The sequence below is a fragment of the Physeter macrocephalus genome, chromosome 4 (assembly GCF_002837175.3).
Source record: "Physeter macrocephalus isolate SW-GA chromosome 4, ASM283717v5, whole genome shotgun sequence".
NCBI lineage: Eukaryota > Metazoa > Chordata > Mammalia > Artiodactyla > Physeteridae > Physeter > Physeter macrocephalus.
The window spans coordinates 51,886,476-51,903,749 of record NC_041217.1 but is presented as its reverse complement, the minus strand read 5'-3'; the positions used below and the strand labels follow the sequence as shown (position 1 = coordinate 51,903,749).

General features: G+C 47.7%; 1 protein-coding gene across 2 annotated transcripts in view; it reads right to left on the bottom strand.

Moving 5' to 3' along the window:
- Window positions 1-17,274, bottom strand: part of CACNA1E (calcium voltage-gated channel subunit alpha1 E) — a 303,184-nt gene that overhangs the window by 69,649 nt on the left and 216,261 nt on the right. For both annotated transcript variants that reach the window (XM_007105781.2, XM_007105782.2), the window contains exons 9-18: window positions 13,600-13,653; window positions 12,859-12,948; window positions 11,702-11,911; window positions 10,809-10,921; window positions 9,061-9,173; window positions 8,585-8,716; window positions 8,031-8,103; window positions 7,058-7,175; window positions 4,935-5,002; window positions 3,605-3,702 (exon numbers count right to left, since the gene is read on the bottom strand). In XM_007105781.2, the coding sequence (XP_007105843.1) occupies window positions 3,605-3,702; window positions 4,935-5,002; window positions 7,058-7,175; window positions 8,031-8,103; window positions 8,585-8,716; window positions 9,061-9,173; window positions 10,809-10,921; window positions 11,702-11,911; window positions 12,859-12,948; window positions 13,600-13,653 (1,069 nt within the window). The remainder of the gene's footprint in view (window positions 1-3,604; window positions 3,703-4,934; window positions 5,003-7,057; window positions 7,176-8,030; window positions 8,104-8,584; window positions 8,717-9,060; window positions 9,174-10,808; window positions 10,922-11,701; window positions 11,912-12,858; window positions 12,949-13,599; window positions 13,654-17,274) is intronic.

Sequence of the window (17,274 nt, the reverse complement as noted above, 5' to 3'; positions counted from 1 at the left end):
GGGCAGCACAGAGAAAGAGACGCACACGCTCTAGACGGGCAGCATGCACTCCCACCAGGAAAAGCACCTTCCACTGGCTATTTGCAAATTCTCAAATATTCAAATGCCAGCCCTCCAGAAGCACATGTGTAAGAGTGTAATTACATGGAAGAATTCTCTCTCTCTCGCTTACATGCTCACGTGTGCATACCCACATACACGTGCACGCGCACACACGCACACGCACGCGTGCACACGCACACACACACACACACACACACACACACACCAGGAGAACCAACCTCTAATTTCCACATTTCCACACAAATCAGACACACACTTCAAACTTCACTTCTCCAATCGCACATACAAAGATCCAGATTCACATCCCATCACAACCATTAATATGTCTTCATACCTAAAATCACAGAGAAGCATCTCTCCAACTCATGCATATATGACCTCACATACACCCTGCAAGGACCCTGTGGATCAGGAAGGGTGGTTGGTATTCTTCATTTCGAAGATGAAGAAACAGGGATTCTGAGATGCCAGGAGGTTCCCTCAGCGTGTGAGGAACCGAGCTACGACTAGCACTTGGGCCTTTTAATTTGTAACAATGTTCTTTCCATGTTTCTCTATGGACACCACATTCCCACTTAGTTATACCGTAGCCCGGAAGTCAGGGCTCTGGCCTGCAAGCCCAGGCAGCGCACACACACCCTGACAACGTTCCACCTGCAGCACCCACCTCGCAGCACAAGCACCGCACCCAAAGCCTGGATCTCTGCTCATCTTGGATGGTCACAGCACCTCTCCCACCTCACTGTGCCTGGATAAGCACACAGCTCAATGCCTACTGCCATGTGCCTACCAGCACACACACACACACACACACACACACACACCAGGCAAAAGAGAGAACCAACCTCTAATTTCCACACAAATCAGACACACACTTCAAACTTCACTTCTCCAATCGCACATACAAAGATCCAGATTCACATCCCATCACAACCATTAATATGTCTTCATACCTAAAATCACAGAGAAGCATCTCTCCAACTCATGCATATATGACCTCACATACACCCTGCAAGGACCCTGTGGATCAGGAAGGGTGGTTGGTATTCTTCATTTCGAAGATGAAGAAACAGGGATTCTGAGATGCCAGGAGGTTCCCTCAGCGTGTGAGGAACCGAGCTACGACTAGCACTTGGGCCTTTTAATTTGTAACAATGTTCTTTCCATGTTTCTCTATGGACACCACATTCCCACTTAGTTATACCGTAGCCCGGAAGTCAGGGCTCTGGCCTGCAAGCCCAGGCAGCGCACACACACCCTGACAACGTTCCACCTGCAGCACCCACCTCGCAGCACAAGCACCGCACCCAAAGCCTGGATCTCTGCTCATCTTGGATGGTCACAGCACCTCTCCCACCTCACTGTGCCTGGATAAGCACACAGCTCAATGCCTACTGCCATGTGCCTACCAGCATCTCATTCATTCTTTCATTCCATAAATAGTGATTTTCTACTCTGGGCCAAGCATCCTTCCCCCGCGCATCTCTAAACCCACTCCTCCTCCAGGATTCCTCATCTCAGTAAATAGAACCACCCACTGCGAAGTGACAGCCAGCCCTACCCACCAGCATGTTTGGATACCTGTGTATAAGTATTTTTAGCCCAGACTCATGAGTGCAGGGAAAGTGCAGTAGAAACTGCTCAAGGCCCAGAGAATGCTCTTGGGAGGAAGGAGCTGCTTTCACCTTTCTTCATCAATCTTTAAAAAATTTGCCGGGGAGGGGAGGGGAGTTTTTTTCTCATGTAGGGGAGGGAGGTCCCCACACATAACTCTGGAATATTCCTACAAGGCGAGGCCGAGGACATTCACAGGCTTTCACACGAGCTCTGGGCAGAGAAGGGCTCCTCCCTGATCAGCTTCAGGTAATAGATGACAGGGTCTGGGGCCAGGATAGAGGTCCAGCTGCCAGGGGTCTCAGACCCTCCCCAGTGATACCCCAGGACCCCTCACTCAGTCCTCAGGAGGGCCAAGAAGCCACAACAGGAATTCCATGGTTCTGTGGTCACTTCTCAAGGCCCTTCTCCAAGGCCCTCCCCCAGCACCATACAGTGGTCAGCCCCCCCACCGCAGGGCCCATGGCCTGCCGGTTCCACCAGCAGCCACAGGGCCAGGCTGGATCCTCAAAGAGAGTCTACACTCGCCACTCTAATTTATCACCTCCCATTCTCTCCCTAATCCGCTCCAACTGGATTCTGTTCCCACCGGGCCACTGAAACGGCTCTTGGGAAGGTCGCTAACAGCGTTCATTTTGCCAAACCCAACGCTCCCTTTTCTGTTCTCATCTTACGTGATCTTTCAACGGTCCTGAGCTCCGCCGTCCACTCCCTCCGTCTGGAAGCGTGTTCTTCTCCACGTCTCCAGGACACCACGCTCCCTTGTTCTCTCTCCCACCTCCGGGCTGCTCCCCGTCAGTCTCCTCGCGGGTTTTCCTCAAGGCACGGAGTGCTCTGGCCTCTGTGCTCAGCTCCTCGCTTCTCCAGCCCACCTCTCCCTGGGTCAGCTTCGCCCGGGCTGACAGCTAAAATGCCATCCAAATGCAAATGCTCCCCCAAATCCTTATTTCTAACCCCGACTTCTAAACTCCAGACTCACAGGCCAACAGCCCATTCAACATCTTCACTTGCATGTCTTATAAGCATCTCAAATTTAACGTGGCCAAAACGAACCTTGGATTTCCACTGTTCTCCAGGCTAGCAGTAAATACCACCATCATCTGCCCAGTTGCTTAGGTTCAAACCTACAAACCTGGGAGAAACGTTTGCTTCTTCTCTTTTTTTTTTCATCTCCACCTCCATCACGTTTATTCCGTCAGCTCATCCTATTGATTCTCCCTCCAAAATACAGACCAAGTGGGATGACGTCTCATCTTCTCCATTGCTACCATGGTCTAAACCACCACCAGCTCTCACCTACTTTACTCTAAGAGCCAACCTCTGTCTTGCCGGCTCCGGTCTGGGCCCCTACAGTCCATCTCCACAGAGCACAGTGACCTTTTAAAAGTGTAAATCCTAACCTATCCATCCTTCCCCTCTAGACCCTCCTATGGTTGTAATTAGAACAAAAGCTAAAGTCCTTCACCTGGGCCTTCAGGACCTCCCCGGCCGTGTCTCCTTCTCTTCCCCCTTGCTCCCTTCATACCAGCCACACTGGGCCTTGCTGGGGATGTTCCATCTTCGTAATGTCACACGACCATCTTCTACACATTTAGGTCTCTGCTTAAATATCATCTCTTCAGAGAACCCCTCCCAGATCGCCCGAAGGTACTCCACCCAATTCCTGTTCCTCTGCCTTAGTACCCTGTTATATTGATTTTACAGCTATTCTCACTATCTAAAATTATTTCTGTGTATTTATCAGCTATCTTGCTCACCGAAATAAAAGCTCTGTGAAAAAAAGAGACCCTGTCTTGCTCACTGCTGTATTCACAGGACGTTTCCTGGCATGGAGCAGGCACCCTCTGAGAGTTCACAGCTTTGGAATTGAGCAACTGGCTGTCAGCACAGGAGCCCTGGGGTCTTTGAAGTGGGGACAGCGACTCACTCGATGGAAGGCATGTTGGGTGCAGACATCGGGCTGACCTCCTTGGCCTTCTGCAGCGCGTGTTTCTGGTTGAAGGCCTCCTCTTCTTCCTGTTCATCCTAGACACAAAGCAGAGAGGGCTTTGTCTGGGATCCTCGTGAAGGACAGCAGCTCCCTTGGCTCTCCCCAGAAGGCGTTCTGGAGACCAGGCGAAGCGAGACAAGCAGGGGAAGGGGTGAAACAAGGCAGAATGGGGTCAGGTTGGCTCACAGACCTCAGGTGGCCAGCAGCCAGCCCCCTTGAGACAGCAGCCTCCTGGCCAGCAATTCTGGCCTCCACCCTGCCCCGCCTCCTCAGGAGAGCTGTTCAGTTCTACCCCAACCCCAGTCCTCAGGGGAGCTGGCTGGGGCTGTGGAGGTCAGAGGCCAGAGCCGACACTTCTCAGATGCTCTGCAGTGTCTGGAAGTGATGGAGGGGGACCTTCCAGGCAGAGCCCCTGAAGTAAACACCACACTTCCCATCACGCCCTCTTCCCTGCACAGCTAAGCGACCCCACCCTGGGGCTCAGGCAGGGACCTCATCCCCTCCCCCACATTCCTGCTCATAAATGTCCCTCTATGTGATGGCACCAAGGAAAGCCGGTTCAGGTAACATGACTAGAGCTACTAAGAATACATACGTCTTCACAGCCTGATCTGGTTTTCACACACATTATTTTACTTGATCCTTGCAGTACTCCTGTGAGGTATGCAAGGCAGATATATCATTCCTTTTTTACAGATGAAGGAAGCGATGCTAATGGAGACCAGGGGTCAAGCACAAGCTAAAAGAGCCATGCATGACTCACAGCCAGCTTTTCAGATACTAGAGTGGTATTTTTCCCTGCCTGCAGATAAGAAGACCCTCAAGGACGTACGGAACAGCAGTCTAGGAACAGAGATGCTCCTGGACCCTCTCACCCCCAAACCCAGAAGTGTAGAGGCACATGATTGAGGTCACACAGCCACAAGTCACAGGAGCAGAGGTGGGACTTAAATCCAGGACTTTGGTGCTTTCTTTATTTTCCAGGGCATAATTCTGCAAAGGATATCTTTGGGAGTTTGCAGTGACTAAGTGATTATCTTCTACATCCCATGAGAGATCCAGTCTGCTCCAAGGCTCAGCAAACTCAGTGAAAGTGAACCAGGCTCCTTTCATGGATGTGTGGCTCTCCAGCGGTCCACAAGCTCCCAGAAGGGGCCTTCCTGGCAGGCTTGAGCCAGGCAACGCAGACTTTTGGAAGCAGCCCCAAAGCCCAGCAGGCACCCAATGGCACTAGAGAACCATCGGATCCCCGGAGAACAATGCTTACCTTGGTCAGCTCCTGGGCATTGGCCAGATTGTCCACAGCGATGGCCAAGAACACATTCAGCAGTGTATCTGGGGTGATGAGTTAAGGATGGGCAAGTAAGAAAAGCAAAAGGCTCCAGCAAGGCTGAGAGGGCATCTCCAGGCCTTTCCTGCCTGGGACACCAGCAGGAACAGAAACCACCCCAAAGAGTCACTTAAGCAGGGGCTGTCGGGGGAGGGAGAGAGATGTTATGCAACTCCGTTTGATGGAGAATATGTCTTCTCTCCTTCCACATGTCATCTCTTTGTACAGGACAAAGAAATACCTGAATCAAAGCTCCCAGAGGGCAAAGTGAGCTACTTTGTGACAAACTGGCCTTCCATTTCTGTGACTCACTGCCTAGCTTTCTTTTTATGGATTTCTCATGTTTAGTTTATAGTCTGCTCTGGCCCCTAGAAGTTTTCAGGGCAGAAAACTTCAAGGAATATCACTGTTCTGTGAGACTATGGAAAATGCAAAAATATAGCTGCATCACATGGCCGTCCCTTTTCATTCTAGCAATCCCAATTCAAGGCAAGTCCCACCCCCCAAAACTTCTAATGATCATGTAGAAGTTTGCAGTTTATAACGTAACATTCAAGCAAATTGTCTCATTTACTATTCATAACCGTCAAAGGAGAGAGATATTGCTTCTTCCTTTCAGATGTGAAAACTAGAAGCTGAGAGAGATTAAGTGACTTTCCCAAGGCCACACAGCTGGTAAAGAGAGTTGCTGGGATTAAAACCTAAATCTTTCTGGTCTAGAGCCCATGACCAGCCATGGATTTTGGAAGTAAATGCACTTAGTTTCTAGTCTCCCTTCACAACTTAGTAATTGTTTGACTTTGATTAAGTTATTTCTTCTAAGTCTTATAAGGTAAGGATTAGATGCAATAGTGCCTGGAAAGCATTTAGTACAGGGTCTCATGAATAGCACAAGTATGATAAATGTTAGCTATGCTCAGTAGGATCAGCATTAATCATAATACTAATATTTTTGAGAACTTACTATGTGGAAGGCTCTGTTCTATATAAACATATAGAGCTGCCATATGATCCTGCAATCCCACTCCTGGGCATATATCTGGAGAAAACTAGAATTCGAAAAGATACATGCACCCCAATGTTCATTGCACACTATTTACGATAGCTAAGACATGGAAGCAACCTGAACGTCCATTGACACATGAATGGATAAAGAAGATATGGGATATATATACAGTGGAATACTACTCAGCCATAAAAAAGAATGAAATATTGCCATTTGCAGCAACATGGATAGACCTAGAGATGATCATACTAAGTGAAGTAAGCCAGACAGAGAAAGACAAATATCATATGATATCGTTTACATGTGGAATCTAAAAAACATGATACAGATCAACTTATATACAAAACAGAAATAGACCCACGGACATATAAAACCAAGCTTATGGTTACCAAAGGGGAAAGGGGGAAGGAGGAATAAATTAAGAGTCTGGGATTAACATATACACAGTACTATATATAAAATAGATAACCAACAAGGACCTTCTGTAGAGCACAAGGAACTATACTCGATATTTTGTAATAACCTATAAGGGAAAAGAATCTGAAAAAATATATATATGTGTAACTGAATAACTTTGCTGTACACCTGAAACTAATACACCATTGTAAATCAACTATACTTAAATTAAAAAGTCTTTTTTAAAAAAGTAAAAAAACCCAACCATATAATTAATTCGTTAGTATTATCATCTTGTCACTATTTCAGCCCATAGTGATCTCCGTCCTTTCTTATTTTTCCCCAGCTCATAGTATCTCCAACCATTTACTACAAAGACTCATGTTTTTATCTGTGATGATAATCTGATAACTTGGATATTATGATATCTGATAATTTAGATGATACTCTATCTTGTTTATATTTATCTTCTTTACCCAACTAGCAGATGTTCCTTAAGATCGGGATCCTTGTGCCTCTTAGTACACCTAGCAACGGTCACACCCCAGTGCTACCCCCACCCCTACTATTACCACCATCAGCACCACTATGATCACCTCCTCCTCCTCACATGCTGGTCCGTGCAGGAGGCCCAAGAGAAGCCTTTTAAAAAGGATACAGTTTCCAAACAAGGTGAGCACAATGAAGTAGATAGCTGACCACATGCCTGAGCTGACCCCACCCTGGGAGCGGATCCCATTGTACATCACCTCATTCCAGTCCTCACCCGTCAGGATCTACACAAAGCAAACAACAGGCAAATCAGAGACCTGGGTTGGAGGAGAAAATGGGGTCAATGGAAGGGGGAAAATTCTGCGCCTGGGTCTTTTCCGTCTACCCCTTGCTTGATTATCCTGCCAGAGAGAAAAAAATGTCACGCCCATGAATAATCCTCAACTTTCTTCTGATATGTAAGAGACACTGCAAACAGAAGGAGAACATCAAAGGGAAAGATTCTATTCCTCAAAATACAGAGTCTCCCCACCCTGACCCAAACCTCAGCTTCGCCCGGCCTGTGGGAATCACACAGATGAGGTGGTCTGGTCACTGCCTGACTGTCCCCAGGAGCTGCCAAGATACAGTTCCTGAGGCAGCAGCATTATTGGAAAGGGCCTCATGGGCTCCCGTTCTGGAAGCCTGGGTTCTGGTTCAGCCTCAGGTTCTGGCAAAATAGTGTTCTCCTTTAGCTCTTAGACATTATTGATTTTGAGTTTCCCCCATGATTTAAAAAAAAAATTGGCAGGGGTGGGGGGGTGCGTGGAAAAGATACTTCTTTAAATGGACACGTGGGTTTGAAGATACTTCCAATTTCATAAAACCACAAATGCAATGTTGCTGAATGACTAACATCCCTTGCGAACTCACAAGTCTAAGGAGAAAGCCAATGAGGTCATCACAATAGAGATCTTTTATTATTGGTAAGGACAGAGCTATAGAAATGCTAGGAATTATAGTGGTGATGATCACTCAAGAAGCAAGAGTACCCAGCTGCCTGAGAGGAGCTTGGAGAGGAAAGGGAGTATTCTCTTAACACATCATTTTGTAGTGTGTGCACCAAGGGATCCCAAGTAACATTTTTTAACATCTCATACCTGGAATACAGTCATGATGGCTGCAGGGAAGGTGTCAAAGTTTGCTGAAGGAGTCCCATCGTTAAAGTTGAACCTGAAAAAGGAAATTCAGAGAGAATGAAATGAAAATCTCACACGCCAAGTTTTCCTTTCCCGAGATTATGCTGTTTTCATCACTACTTTTCCCCTTTCTCCACACCCCCCTCTGCCTTACTCTCCCCTCATCCCAGTAACTTATGAAGACAGTTTTAGTGACTACTACTGGGGGACTGTGCACTTGAAGGGCCCTGGTAATGGGACGGGGTCTGGGCTGATACTGAGTTACTGAGTTACAAAGCCCCAGGCTGTACCTTTCAGGGACAGCTCCAGAGAGAGGGGTCCCCTCAATAAGAGCCCCGTACAGTGTGAACGGATTAAAAACAGAGATATTTGTTCCACACACATGCTCGTGGTCGATCTGAGCCACAGACACGATTGCCATAGTTAACATGGCAATCAAATTAGTGACCCCAGGGCTCACAGGTTGAAGTCTAGGATTTGAGCCTCCTTTGGATGCAAAGTTCATTGGTGCTTACCTGCCTCCAAACAGCTGCATTCCTAGGAGAGCAAAGACAACGATGAAGAGGAAGAGAAGGAAGAGCAAACTGATGATTGACTTCATGGAACTCATCAAGGAGACCACCAAATTCCGCAGGGATGCCCAATACCTACAAAAACCCAGAGAGCATTACAGCAGTGAACACTAATACCAAATTATCTCCATGCACAGCTGGGCATCTGCCTGGTGGTCTATGAGATAAGCCGCATCTGCATACTTGTAGGAAGGAGAGATGACAGCAATAATGCGGCTCCCCTTGGGAATGTGGCACAGGATATGGCATCATGGGCATTTTTCTGGTTTAATCTTCGGAGAAGAAGAGGAACTGAAGAATGGAGTGGGGGGTGGAGTCGGGAAGGGCATGTGGGGACGGAAGGAAATAAATATAATAAGGCAGAGGGAAGCGTCCACTCTCGAAGGTGGTTGTGAAGAGTCTAGATTCTGATCACTTACTTGGTTATTTTAAATATTCTTAGAAGCCGGAGAGCTCGCAAGACACTGATTCCAAAAGATGTACCAGGTCTGAAGATCGCCCAGACCACTTCAAAGATGCTGCCCACTGTGACCTAAAGAGCCAAACCCAGCCACGGTGAGAAGAGGAAAAGGAGGAGGAGGTGAATGAGGAGGAGGAGAGAGGAGCGATCTTGTAGTCCGCAACCAACAGTTCTCACTGGGCCATTTTGAAGTTCAAACCCTCCCTTCCCCCACCCAGCCCACCTGCAACAGGACCACCTGTTTGTGAAGGCTGCCAAGGAAAAACAAGACTCTACCACCTCTCTCCCCACTGCTCCCCACTCCCCTTGCTAAATTTCCTCCTTCATACTATAGATTGCTTTACTGACTGCCGTTCTGTCCTTTGTGAAAACTGCAGTAGTCATTCACCACTTCTGCACACATTTGACAGCCATACTGTTCTTAGAACACCTTGAACAGACAAAAGAGTGGTCCTCAAATGAGAAAACAAGTTTAAATTAATACAGGTTGCATTCCAATATATAAACCTCTGAGAAGATCCACGTTCTCTCATTGTCCTAGAATTTAGTGCTAACAAGAATGTTTCAGTCACCTGTACATGAAATATCTTTCAGTCACTCAGGACCCCATACCCCAACGTGATGGTACTACTTGGTGGCATAGAATCTGACTGCTATAGAAATACCAATGTCAAATTAACCATCCAATTTGTTTTACGCTTTAATTATATGTTTACTGAAAGTCTACTATATTCCACACATTGCACTAGGAGAAAGAACAAAAATTTATTCTCACAGCAATGCTGAAAAGTACGTACATAAGGGAACTAAGGTGAAAATGGTCTTTCACTAGTTATTATGCCTGAAAATTGCCTGTACCCAGAAGCATATGTTCCAAGTTAAAATGCAGATTGGCAAGGGCTCAGAATCGTTAGCACCTAACTGGAGATTTGGCAGAAAAAGAAGTAGGTTTGGCAGAAAGAGAGGTGGTTCAGGAACCCAAAGTTTTGCAACCTACTTCTGCTGCTAACTGGCTGTGTGAACTTGCACACGAGGTCTCCTATTTACTCATGTGTAAACGGGCAGCCTAACTCCCAACACCTAACATCGTGGACGTCGGACCCCTGCAAGCAGTGGAGGACGAAAATGTATGTGAAAGCACCTTGAAGACTGCTAGTAACGCACACATTTATATATCAATATTATTTAGGTAAGTGGGCACTGGGTGAAGTAGTCTATGTGGGGACTTGCTAATACACGAGTGTGTATGTGCATATGTGTATGAATGTTTAAGGGTATGCCCAGATAATTTCCCCAATTTTAAACTGAACTCAAAAAATAAATATATTAGTTTCTCATTTTTGATTGAACCACCTTCTGGAATCAAGTCTTTTGTCCTTCTCCCCCAGGCTTCCCCCAAGATAAGAAGTGGTTCAAAACTTTGGCTATGGGTAGCTTTGTAAAATTTACTGAAGTGTTTCACTCTATGGTATGTGTGTTACCATTCAGTAAAAACATTAAAAATAAAAGAGCATTTAAAAAACCCAAACAAACCCTAGTACGGCAAGGATTCACTCATTCCTGACCTCCCTGTTGCTAATCCTATCTATTCCCCTTTTATAAATTCTGATTTCAGTGCTTCACACCGAGCCCCGGAGCAAGCTGCTTATCTCAAACCATGGCATAGCAACACCTGGCAGAAGGATGGGCGGGCTCCAGAGCACTTACCCCAAAATCAAAGCAGTTGAACGAAGAGTGAAAATAAAGGCGAGGCCCCATGCCGTACATCTTCAGGGACATCTCCAGGAGGAAGAGTCCCAGAAACAAAAATTCTGCATAGTCTGAAAGCATTAAAGGCAGAAGCGTTGGTTCCACGGATGGCACGGGCTTCTGCCCTCCCCGGTCCAGTCGCCCCACCTACAGAGGAACCCTCAACAGCAGCAGGACCTACACAAGCGGGACTTTCAGTGACCACGCCAGCTCAGTGCCAGGCAAAACCTAATGATGTCTGAAAACGCTCAGACCCAGAATGAGTCCCAGGCACACTCCACAGGTCAGCTTTGCTCTCTTGACAGGTGGCTTTGTCATGGCCCTTTAAATGGTAGATGGCTCTCAGGAGAGAGAGAAAGGGCTTAAGCATGGCTTTGATGAAAGAGCTGGATTCGCTCTCCACACTCCCGGCAGTGACAGCCTCTGGGAGCCTCACTCGCACCCAGGGGCAGCCTTACTCAGAGCTGACCTATACGTTTCCTTCCTGGTCTATTGAAGGTATCCATTTCCCTAGGAACTTTTTCCCTAGGACTTTGGTGACCAAGACTCCCTACATCGCTGAGCCTACTTAAGGCACTAAGCTGGCCTTAGACGACCCAAGGTGTAACACCATCTTGTTGACTCATCAGCAAAGATTTGTTGATCTGATTCAATAACGAATGACAGCTAGGAATGGTCACGTGATAACCCCGACCCCCTGAGGACAGCTCTGGCCTCGGTCACAATGTGGCGGAGAGGTAGAACTCTGGATGGGCAGGACCGCTGCCAGGCCCACGTGACACCTTGCTCTCTTGACATTCACACCCCAATCGAGCTGCTGCCGTGAAAGCCAGTAGTCACCATTCACTTACAGAGAAGGTGGGTGAGCCACTGGGGCTGGTTGTGATGGACGATGGCCACACAGGCGGTGTTGAGAGCCACAAGGCTCAGCACAATCCAGTAAAACACCTGGGATTTAACCATGTGGCGGATAGAGATACGCAGAAGCCGCTCCTTGTGCCGGAAATAGGAGGCCCCGTCCACCTTTGTACTCTTGATGCTGGCTCGGGCGAGGGGTGTGCCTAAGTGGGGAGAAGTAAGGAGGAAGAATGAGGCTGCAAAAGAGATCACCCTCCACGGCAAGCAGGTATTCGCAGGGCAAGGTGGGCAGCTTTGGTCCCAGGGCTAGGGCACTGCCACGTGTTATGAGCTAAGAGTTTCCACAGCACAGCAGGGAACCCTGCTTTTCCTCTGGGCACCCTCAGTCCTAGGAAACGGAAAGATTCCCCAGGCAGGACACCAGGCATCCAGCCGGTATCTTGAATCCTAACAGGATCGTGTTTATGTCTGTAACAGATTGGGCTTCTCTCTGGCTTTTCTTTTTAAATATGCTTCAGGCACTGGAATCATCCTGCCGCATTTGTGATTTTTCTGCCACTGGAAGCCTAAAGCAGCGATGAGCTCTGTACGCCTCTTCTGCTTTTGAGGATGAAGTCAGACCCTTCCCTTTTATCTGGGGAGGAAAAAATCTGCCATCAGCCAGAATCTCTAAGGGAACCTGAGGTTGAACACCAGTCATGTTAAAGGGTTGTCAGTAGGAATTTGTTTAAGTATCACATGGAAGCAGGCGATGGAAGTAGGTAGATGCTACTATGATTAAGCAAATGATTGCAGGTTCTCAAATGGGTGTCCTCAGGATCCTTTGAACAATTTCCCAAAGTGGGTTCTCATTATCACATCCAGGAGAGATAGGATATATATGCCGATGGGATACATCTGCCACACTTGAAGAATCTGGGTTGGATTCTTGGCCCTAAGCCCCATGTTTCACATAACAGTATCCCCTGGTCCATCTTTTTCTGTAAGTCATTGTCAACTAGATTAGATTCCAACGCCTTTTCCTAATTACATCCCAAAGTTCTGGATTCTTTGGCCTCCCTTCCTCCTGGTGGTGTTTCTCCAAAGACAGGATGTTCCCTTTCAGAGGAGGTTCAGAGCAGTGAAAGGAGATCTGACAGCCTCCACTCACCCACAGAGGAGATGTCGACACAGTGCTCGTCACTGGAGTCCCGCGTCATGGCCTCTGTCCGGCTTCTTTTGATGGTTGCCCTTCGGAGCACTACACCAGGGAAGGCGGAGGCCAGGGAGAGGACACAAGAACAACCGGATCAGTCTGGTCAGAACTGAGGACTGTGGGCAAGAGGCCCCTCTGATACAGGCGCCTGCCTTTAAATACCCGAGCCAGGGTTAGTGAAGTCACAAATGTCTATGGAAACATGGCTCCCATGCTCAGCAGCACCTCTGACACACGAGGCTCTTGAATCCCATGGGACAAGGCTCCTGAATCCTTGCTAGAGCTTATCTAAATGCAGTAGGTAACAGGTACTCCGAATCTATTTGTTCTGGTTCTTCATAAACAATGTCACTTCCTGCCAATGAAAGTGGTCCCAAGATGATCCCCACAAATTGTCAAAGAAGATCCCTTTCTGTGCCATTGGTTGTACGATGGCTTTTTCACTGCCCGTATCAATCACACGCCCTGGAACAAAGCAACTCTTGGATTTCATTTTCATCACTTTAAAAAACATTCAAATCCATGACTCAATTCCCTTCATTTTAAAGCATGAGGGATTTTATGACAGAGAGACTTGCGTTTCAAATCCCAGAGCGCCCCTCTTTTATTTCTTTCTCCTCTTTGGATCAAGAGAGATTGCCTCTGCAGAAGAGGGGGCAAATGCGAAAGGAATGAAGCCTTGGAGCACTTCCTTACCTTCTAAGGCTGACGTTCCAGCATTTTTATTTTCTTCAGCGAGCATGACTTCCTCTATATGGAAACAAATGGTTTAGTAAATTATCGGTAAATGCCAAATTATTCTGCAAAATGAAAATCCCTCAGGAACGGCTCTGGCTCCAGGGCAACAGAGAGAGAGCAAAGAGTTCAGAGCTGGTCACAGGCATCAGCAAGACATCAAGGGTCATGAAGGGAGCACCCGAACGTCAGAACAGAAAGGAAGGTCTTCAGTGAAGGGGTGTTGGGGGGTGATCGGTGAGATTCAGCTCTGTCTCTGATACACTGTTTAGGAGAATAGCCCTGAGAGCGAAAGCTGATCTTTTTAACGAAAATCCCCTAAATTGATAAGAATGACAAATTTCCTTTTCTGTTTTTTCTTTTATCCAGGTTCCTTAAACCTTTTCTAGCAGCAGGAGCTCCCTTAGTTTTGCTTGTCTGCAGCCCCTAGGTCATAACACCTACCCCTTCATTCTGAAGGTGAGACCATGTTTTGGGTTCTAGACTACTTCTTTAAGGAAGGGGTGGAGGAAGATGCTCACAGCCACCCCAAAGAGAGGAGCAGGGCTTATGGGCTTGCTCTCTCTCCCCGCCACCACTTCCATCCTGCCTAGTTGAGCAGAGCTTGAGCTGAAGAGGCTAGGGCCCATCATGAATTTGTCCCTGTGATATGATAAAATATAAATATTTGGTTTCTGTCCACCTTCCTGGCACAGAGCTTCCAAACCCTTGGAATTTACTGTCTTGTGTACGCTAATGAGATGACTCACTGTGGGAGAGGCCTAGTTAGTGTCAGGATGGGGGCTGGTCCCCCCCAAAAACCAACCACATGATTAGAAGGTTGTAACTTTCAGTCTCATCCCCATCCCACCTCGCAGGAGGGGAGAGGGTCTTGAAGATTATTCAATCACCAGTGGTCAATGATTTCATCGATCATGTCTACATAAAACCTCCATAAAAACCCTACACGACGGGGCCCGGGTTGCTTACGGGTTGGTGAGCACGTCAGGGTACTGGGAGGGTTAAGTGCCTGGAGAGGGCATGTAGGATCTGCACGCCCCCGCAAACCCCACCCTCATACCTTACCCTGTGTATCTCTTCCATTTGGCTGTTACTGACTTGTATCCTTCATAATAAACTGGTGGTAGTTTCTCCTGAGTTCTGTAAGTCATTCTAACTAATTATCAAATCTGGAGCCCTCTGAAGTTGTAGTCAGCCAGGAAGAGGTGCAGGTCACCTGGGGACCCCACTGTGGCTGGTGCGTAAAGTAGAGGCAGGCTTGTGGCATTAAGCCTTCCACCTGTGGTGTCTGCACTAACTTCGCGTCAGAATTGAATTGAATTGTTGGACACCCCAACTGGTGTCAGAGAGTGGAGGGCCTGGTTGGCACTGGGACGATGCATTTGGTTGTTGGCATTTGGAAAACAACCACTTAGTCCCCTGGACGCCCCTCTCGGTCTCCCCAGGAGCAGCCTGTACTCCACAGCGGTGTCGTCATCGGCAGGATACTATTTTCTGCTAAGACTTATTAGAATGTGCCTCACTGACAACCCTCCAAACTTATCAACAAAACAGCCCTCTGTCCCACGTCTGCTGGGATTCTGAGCCCAGCTTTTGGGAGTGGTGTGGAGGAGTTCCGATCCTCGCCCCTGTCTCAGGCACAGGCGAGGGAGCTGGAGGCCCCAGCAATCATTCCCTAAGATCCCAGCTGCTGGGGAAAAGCTGGCAGCAGGGTCTATGAAGCAATGCTTTAATTTAAGCACTTCTAACAAGTAAAAGGACAGGCATAAGAGGGTAAAGTTATTACCATAATTCCACCTGCATATAAAACTGAGAGAATATTTCCCAGGGAGGGGAACATTTTGAGGCTCTGGAGGGTACCATGCAGGACGGCCATTATAAAGTCATAACATTTAGCTTTCTTTTTTAAGTACAGCCCTCCGGCAAAACTAAGTTAACAGGTTAAATGTTATTGGTGGGATGCTCCTTGATGAGGACAAAGAGGGTTTTAAAGTCATGAATAGCACTTGCTTTTGGAGGGCATCCTTTTAAAATTAGGTACTTGTTAAAATACCTCATAGCAACATGAATGACCTCAGCCAGAGAGTCTTTTTCGCTCTGTGCAGTGTCGGGGCTTTGGGATCAGCAGATCTGAGGACCCCCCAAGGCAGCCGGAGGGTGTATGGTGCTGCTGAGTACCTCCGGGAAGCGCTCGAGGGCTCTGGATGGGCTGGAACGGCCCTCCCAACCCCCCCATGCCTTTTGCCAAGTTCGCTTTCGAACTTGAGCATGTCTTTCCAGGCAAATGTAACCCATATGTCTCTGAATCACTCACGCTCCACTTGTAAAGGGAAGGGCCAGGAAGCACAATTTGACGTCGCAGTGTGTCTTTTTTTCTTAGAAGGAGAAGAGTGCTGGCTTTGCCAACTGGAAGAAAGCGGAGCCTTGGGATTCTGCAAGCGATTGAAAAGCAGAGCCGCAAAGAGCAGCGTCCCGGGCTGCCTGACCCTGAGCAGGGCCGCGGCAAGGGTAGGGAGGGTTGTCTTCCAGCTCTGCTGCCAGCCTACTCCCTAGGGTGGTCTGTCAGACGGCTCCCCTGCCCAGGAAGCCAAGGGCAGTTGGGAACTTCAAGCTGCCGGCCTGGCCTGGAGGCAAATCTGCTGAGATACTGTTCCGGGAAGAGGGAGGGGAGATTCACATTCACCTCCACACAAGAGCCTCAGAGGAGAAAGGGCAAAATGGAAGTACAGTCACCACTCCCATGGCTCTTGCTTCCGGAAGCAGCAAAGGAATGCAGATAGTCCCAAATGAGACGTGGCTTTTATCTGGCTTTGACATGGCACTTTCCATCACACATGCCCTCTCACCCCTGAAAGATAATCCAAAGTTGACTCCTGAACTGAGAGAGCTCTTGTGTGCTGTGATCTGAATAAGAGTCATAGCATCATTCCAAAGCTTAGAGAAGAATAATGGTCAGGCACCTAAGTATCCAATCCTATTCCAAATTTTTCCAGAGAGACCTCTTTGTTCTCTGCTTTCTACCAGGAATAGAGCAAAGATGCTGACTATCGTGTGTATTTTTTTTTATTAAAAAAAATTTTACTCTTTTGCTCAGGAAGATATACAACACCAATGCAACGCAACCTTTAAAATAATAAGGGAATCAAATACATCCTTTTTACTGACAGATGTGGGGTGATCGATGCCCCTCATAAGCAGCAGAGCCACAGTCAAACTTGCATCTGGGGGCTCTGTGGGTTAATGAAATCAGGATAAATCTGGACCTATCCTCAGGGCTGGGCAAGAATTTTTCCCGAGGCTGAGCCACAGAGTGAGGAGCTGATCACAGTGCAGAGAACAGGGAAAACCAATTCTCACCATCATCTATTAGCTGCCTTACTGCAGTGGCCTCACAATCAGTCTCCCTGCTTCTGGCCTTGTCTTCCTACTGTCTGTTCTCAGGGCAGCAACCAAGCGCTCCTTCAAAATCTTAAACCGAGCGTGTCCCTTCTCTGTTCAAGACCCTCCTGTGGTTCTTGCCTTACTCACCGGAAAGCCCCAAACTTTACAATGGCCCGTAAAGGTCATACACAATCTACTGTCTCTGCCCCCAGCACAGCTGCCCTCATCCTTACTCCTGACACCTTCCCCTGCTAT